General features: G+C 35.1%; 1 protein-coding gene across 1 annotated transcript in view; it reads right to left on the minus strand.

Annotated features, from left to right (window-relative positions):
* Window positions 1-7500, minus strand: part of plxnb3 (plexin B3) — a 64137-nt gene that overhangs the window by 2753 nt on the left and 53884 nt on the right. The window contains exons 37-39 of the mRNA XM_078288042.1: window positions 7335-7482; window positions 5843-5907; window positions 91-166 (exon numbers count right to left, since the gene is read on the minus strand). Of these exons, the coding sequence (XP_078144168.1) occupies window positions 91-166; window positions 5843-5907; window positions 7335-7482 (289 nt within the window). The remainder of the gene's footprint in view (window positions 1-90; window positions 167-5842; window positions 5908-7334; window positions 7483-7500) is intronic.

Consider the following 7500-nt stretch of genomic DNA (forward strand, 5'->3'; position numbering starts at 1 on the left):
ACAGAGAGAAATTGACAGAGTAAGAGTACTGAGATGTGATTATACTGTGTGTGTGTGTGTGTGTGTGTGTGTGTGTGTGTGTGTACTAACCCCAGACAGTTCAGTCAGAGTAGAGTTCATCTCCTGGTAGCAGCCTGATGCAGCACTGTGGATGTCACTGTAATACCTGAACACACACACACACACACAGAGTCACACACACATCAGTAACAGATAATATATACCTTTGTAATCTCCTAGTTTATACAAGTGTTTACCTGACCATGTAACTCTCTAACAAATTACTAACTATAGTAGTAGGTAGATGATACTAACATCTCTGTTACCTCTGCTCTATCATTATCTCTGTGTTATCTCATTATCTCTGTGTTATCTTATTATCTCTGTGTTATCTCTGTGTTATCTCTGTGTTATCTCTGTTATCTTATTATCTCTGTTATCTCTGTGTTATCTCTGTTATCTCTGTGTTATCTCTGTTATCTCTGTGTTATCTTATTATCTCTGTGTTATCTGTGTTATCTCTGTGTTATCTCTGTTATCTTATTATCTCTGTGTTATCTCTGTGTTATCTCTGTTATCTTATTATCTCTGTGTTATCTCTGTGTTATCTCATTATCTCTGTGTTATCTTATTATCTCTGTGTTATCTCTGTGTTATCTCTGTTATCTTGTTATCTCTGTGTTATCTCTGTGTTATCTCATTATCTCTGTGTTATCTCTGTGTTATCTCTGTTATCTTGTTATCTCTGTGTTATCTCTGTGTTATCTCTGTGTTATCTCTGTTATCTTGTTATCTCTGTGTTATCTCTGTGTTATCTCATTGTCTCTGTGTTATCTCTGTGTTATCTCATTATCTCTGTGTTATCTCTGTGTTATCTGTGTTATCTTATTATCTCTGTGTTATCTCTGTGTTATCTTATTATCTCTGTGTTATCGCTGTTATCTCTGTGTTATCTCATTATCTCTGTGTTATCTCTGTTATCTCTGTGTTATCTCTGTTATCTCTGTGTTATCTCATTATCTCTGTGTTATCTCTGTGTTATCTCTGTTATCTCATTATCTCTGTGTTATCTCATTGTCTCTGTGTTATCTCTGTGTTATCTCATTATCTCTGTGTTATCTCTGTTATCTCTGTGTTATCTCATTATCTCTGTGTTATCTCTGTGTTATCTCATTATCTCTGTGTTATCTCTGTTATCTCTGTGTTATCTCTGTTATCTCTGTGTTATCTCTGTTATCTCTGTGTTATCTTATTATCTCTGTTATCTTATTATCTCTGTTATCTCTGTTATCTCTGTTATCTCTGTGTTATCTCTGTTATCTCTGTGTTATCTTATTATCTCTGTGTTATCTCTGTGTTATCTCTGTGTTATCTCTGTTATCTTATTATCTCTGTGTTATCTCTGTGTTATCTCTGTTATCTTATTATCTCTGTGTTATCTCTGTGTTATCTCATTATCTCTGTGTTATCTCTGTGTTATCTTATTATCTCTGTTATCTCTGTGTTATCTCTGTTATCTCTGTGTTATCTCTGTTATCTCTGTGTTATCTTATTATCTCTGTGTTATCTCTGTGTTATCTCTGTGTTATCTCTGTTATCTTATTATCTCTGTGTTATCTCTGTGTTCTATCTGTTATCTTGTTATCTCTGTGTTATCTCTGTGTTATCTCATTATCTCTGTGTTATCTCTGTGTTATCTCTGTTATCTTGTTATCTCTGTGTTATCTCTGTGTTATCTCTGTTATCTTGTTATCTCTGTGTTATCTCTGTGTTATCTCATTGTCTCTGTGTTATCTCTGTGTTATCTCATTATCTCTGTGTTATCTCTGTGTTATCTGTGTTATCTCTGTGTTATCGCTGTTATCTCTGTGTTATCTCATTATCTCTGTGTTATCTCTGTTATCTCTGTGTTATCTCTGTTATCTCTGTGTTATCTCATTATCTCTGTGTTATCTCTGTGTTATCTCTGTTATCTCATTATCTCTGTGTTATCTCATTGTCTCTGTGTTATCTCTGTGTTATCTCATTATCTCTGTGTTATCTCTGTTATCTCTGTGTTATCTCATTATCTCTGTGTTATCTCTGTGTTATCTCATTATCTCTGTGTTATCTCTGTTATCTCTGTGTTATCTCTGTTATCTCTGTGTTATCTCATTATCTCTGTGTTATCTCTGTGTTGTCTCTGTGTTATCTCTGTTATCTCATTATCTCTGTGTTATCTTATTATCTCTGTGTTATCTCTGTGTTATCTCATTATCTCTGTTATCTCTGTGTTATCTCATTATCTCTGTGTTATCTCTGTGTTATCTCTGTTATCTCATTATCTCTGTGTTATCTCTGTTATCTTATTATCTCTGTTATCTCTGTGTTATCTCTGTGTTATCTCTGTTATCTCTGTGTTATCTCTGTTATCTCTGTGTTATCTTATTATCTCTGTGTTATCTCTGTGTTATCTCTGTGTTATCTCTGTTATCTTATTATCTCTGTGTTATCTCTGTGTTATCTCTGTTATCTTATTATCTCTGTGTTATCTCTGTGTTATCTCATTATCTCTGTGTTATCTCTGTTATCTTATTATCTCTGTGTTATCTCTGTGTTATCTCTGTTATCTTGTTATCTGTGTTATCTCTGTGTTATCTCATTATCTCTGTGTTATCTCTGTGTTATCTCTGTTATCTTGTTATCTCTGTGTTAACTCTGTGTTATCTCTGTGTTATCTCTGTTATCTTGTTATCTCTGTGTTATCTCTGTTATCTCATTGTCTCTGTGTTATCTCATTATCTCTGTGTTATCTCTGTGTTATCTCATTATCTCTGTTATCTCTGTGTTATCTCATTATCTCTGTTATCTCTGTGTTATCTCATTATCTCTGTGTTATCTCTGTTATCTCTGTGTTATCTCTGTTATCTCTGTGTTATCTCATTATCTCTGTGTTATCTCTGTGTTATCTCATTATCTCTGTTATCTCTGTGTTATCTCATTATCTCTGTGTTATCTCTGTGTTATCTCATTATCTCTGTGTTATCTCTGTTATCTCTGTGTTATCTCATTATCTCTGTGTTATCTCTGTGTTATCTCTGTTATCTCTGTTATCTCATTATCTCTGTGTTATCTCTGTTATCTCATTATCTCTGTGTTATCTCTGTGTTATCTCTGTGTTATCTCTGTTATCTCATTATCTCTGTGTTATCTCTGTGTTATCTCATTATCTCTGTGTTATCTCTGTTATCTCTGTGTTATCTCATTATCTCTGTGTTATCTCTGTGTTATCTCTGTTATCTCATTATCTCTGTGTTATCTCTGTGTTATCTTATTATCTCTGTGTTATCTCTGTCATCTCTGTGTTATCTTATTATCTCTGTGTTATCTCATTATCTCTGTTATCTCTATATTATCTCTTTATTTGCATTTTTTGACAGATTTATGTAATGCTTAAACAAAGCATAATAACTGAGTAAAACATGATTGAAGAAGAATAAATACATAATAATAAATAAAATACATGATAAAAATAAAGAATAATACTAAATTATAACATTAATACATTATTTATAATAGCAGATAATAGGATATGTTACCAAATAGCTAGAGTATATAATACTGGAGGATAAATCATTTCAGCCTTGATAAACAGTGTACAATGTTTCTATTTGAGAAGTTTAACTTATTATCAAAATGTGCTCACCCATTTCACACTGAGACCTAATTACTGCACACCCTTTGTTCTATACTTCTCCCATGTTCCCCATCTTTCCTCAAAAACATGGACTTGATTCCTGATTCTCATGGTTATTTTTTCCATTGCATGAATTTAGTTTACCAGCTCTTTCCATTTACAATTAATTAGGTCATCAACCTTAGACCAATTCCTTGTTATTTGCTTGATTATGGATAATCTTATTATTAAAAACAAATGCAGATCAGTTTTTTGGATCTCATCTGGTATTTTCCCTAATAATAAAATTTAATGGGTTTTTGTTTAAACTTATATTGAAAATGTTTGAAATTTCTCCAATAGCATTTTCCCAAAAGCCACTGATTGTTTTACATGAGCAGAATATATGAGTGTGTGCTACCATCTCCTCGCCACATTCTCTCCAGCATCTTGCTGTTACGTTTTCTTTGTATTTACTTTGAATTTGTGGTGTCTTAAAGTAACGGATTATGGTCTTCCATACATATTCTTTCCAGTATGTTGAACTAGTCGTTATATATATATATATTTTTGCACATTTGCTCCCATTCTTCTGGTAATATACTACATTGTAATTCATTTTCCCTTTTATCTTTAAGATTGAGACTTATTTGAGTGTCATATGTGGATTGCATTACTTTTACAATCTTAGTCAAGGACTTGGTTTCAACCTGTCATACATCTTTAGTAAACATTAAATCAATGGGTTTATGTTTTGAATTGATCTCTTTTCACATGTCTTAAAAAGATGGCTTCTCACTTGGAAGTATCTAAATAAATGAGAATTAGGTAGTCCATACTGTGAGGATAACTGTTCAGAAGACTTCATTTCTCTCTCCCCAAACATTTGCCCATATTTACATAATCCTTTAGAAGCCAATATTCTGAAGGTTTGATCGACTGTGTTTGGTGGAAAGTCATTATCAGTTGCGATTTCTTTTAACAATATTAAATCCTCAGTTAGTCTTTGTTTCTGGCAATTTCTTTACATACTCTTAATGTGTTAATCACCCATCTATTTTCTAAATATCTGATTTTTTGTATTTGGACAAGGGTAGGGCATTTAGAGGAATATCTCCACTATTCTTTCAGCAATTTCAGACATTTCATTTTTATTCTCTGTTTCCTACCATTCCATAAAAATATTGCTATGAGACCGTCCCATTGCTTAAAAGTGCTAGAGTTACTTATATTCAATTTATACCCTGAGAGGGTTCCATATTCTTCAATCACTTTCATTAATTCTTGAATTGACTTCTAAGGCTTGGATAGGTAGAGGATTATATCGTCCGCATACATTGACAATTTATGAGATTGACCCACTATATAAATACCTTCTAGTCTGTTCTAGCCTAATATATTCTGCCAAGGGTTCAATGCACAGGACAAAGAGCAAAGGGGACAGCGGATCCCCCTGCCTAGTCCCTTTGGCTATCTTAAAAGGGTTGGACATTGTCCCATTAACTCTGACTCTGGCATTTGGTTGTTTATACATTGCTTCCAGCCAATTAAAAAAAAATGTTTCAAAAAGATAGGGCCATAAGACCTTATCAAAGGCCTTCTCAGCATCTAAAGTAACCATTCCGACTGAAAGGTTCTCTTTCTGTGATGTCTCCATAATGTTTCGTCTCACATTATCAATAAGATGTCTTTGCCTAATAAAACCAGTTTGATCTGGGTTTATTAGTTTGGGTATAATGTCTCAATCTAGTAGCTAAGATTGAGGACAGGAGTTTATGATCAACATTCAAAAGACTTATGGGTCTGTATGACTAACAATCTGTAGGGTTTTTGCCCTCCTTGTGTACTACTCTATGTTATGTCTATGTTATCTCTGTTATCTCTGTCATCTCTATGTAACCTGTTCTCTCTGTGTTGTCACTGTTATCTCTATGTTATCTTTGTTATCTCTATTCTATCTAACTCTGTTGTTATCTCTGTTATCTCTTTTATTTCTGTTATCTCTGTTATCTCTATTTTATCTCTGTTACCACTCTGTTATCTCTCTGTTATGTCTGTTATCACTGTTTTCTCTGTGCCATCTCTATGTAACCTGTTCTCTCTGTGTTGTCACTGTTATCTCTATGTTATCTCTGTTATCTCTATAGTAACTGTATAGTAGTGTGTCAGAACAGAAACCTGTCTCACCTCTCCACCAGCTGTTTGTATCTGGGAATCTCTCTGGCGTACAGCAGCTTGTTGACTGGAGAGTCCTGCAGACACAATGATAAGCTTTTTATAAAGTCACTATATCTGCATACATACTGTATAACACATACTGTATAATACATACTGTATAACACATACTGTATAACACATACTGTATAACATACTGTATAACACATACTGTATAATACATACTGTATAACACATACTGTATAACACATACTGTATAACATACTGTATAACACATACTGTATAACACATACTGTATAACACATACTGTATAATACATACTGTATAACATACTGTATAACACATACTGTATAACACATACTGTATAACACATACTGTATAACACAATAACACATACTGTATAACACATACTGTATAACACATAGTGTATAACACAATAACACATACTGTATAACACATACTGTATAACACATACTGTATAATACATACTGTATAACACATACTGTATAACACAATAACACATACTGTATAACACATACTGTATAATACATACTGTATAACACATACTGTATAACACATACTGTATAACACAATAACACATACTGTATAACACAATAACACATACTGTATAACACATACTGTATAATACATACTGTATAACACATACTGTATAACACATACTGTATAACACAATAACACATACTGTATAACACAATAACACATACTGTATAACACATACTGTATAACACACTGTACATGACAACAGACACCAGTCCTGGAAACACATCACAACGACACGTTTCATATTAACTTACTATAAACCACACATATATAGATTCATATCCTGTATAAGTTATATATGGTTATAAAGGTTATATATATATATATATGGCAGCAGTCCTGTATACAGCAACATACTAAATTCATACACACATTAGATAAGACAGGCAAGCAAGTAGACAGACAGGCAGACAGACAGACAGGCAGACAGACAGGCAGACAGACAGACAGACAGGCAGGCAGACAGACAGGCAGGCAGACAGACAGACAGACAGACAGTCAGACAGACAGACAGACAGGCAGGCAGACAGTCAGACAGACAGTCAGAGGACAGACAGACAGGCAGACAGACAGACAGACAGACAGACAGACAGACAGACAGACAGACAGTCAGAGGACAGACAGGCAGACAGACAGACAGACAGACAGACAGGCAGGCAGGCAGACAGACAGTCAGAGGACAGACAGACAGGCAGACAGACAGACAGACAGACAGACAGACAGACAGACAGACAGGCAGGCAGACAGACAGTCAGAGGACAGACAGACAGACAGACAGACAGACAGACAGACAGGCAGGCAGACAGACAGTCAGAGGACAGACAGACAGGCAGACAGACAGACAGACAGACAGACAGACAGACAGGCAGGTAGACAGACAGTCAGAGGACAGACAGACAGACAGACAGACAGACAGACAGACAGGCAGGCAGACAGGTCGTACCCGTCCCACTTTGTGCTCAGACGTGGTGCAGGAGTCGATGAAGGTCTGAGCGATGACAGACAGGACGGCGTCCACGCTGTCCGTCACCTGGACGTCCAAAACAAACTGAGGATTCTTCAGGATGTTCACCCAGAACCTGAGAGGGAGACTGGTGGACAGACAGACA

Source organism: Centroberyx gerrardi, chromosome 14 (genome assembly GCF_048128805.1).
Source record: "Centroberyx gerrardi isolate f3 chromosome 14, fCenGer3.hap1.cur.20231027, whole genome shotgun sequence".
NCBI classification, from domain to species: Eukaryota; Metazoa; Chordata; class Actinopteri; order Beryciformes; family Berycidae; genus Centroberyx; species Centroberyx gerrardi.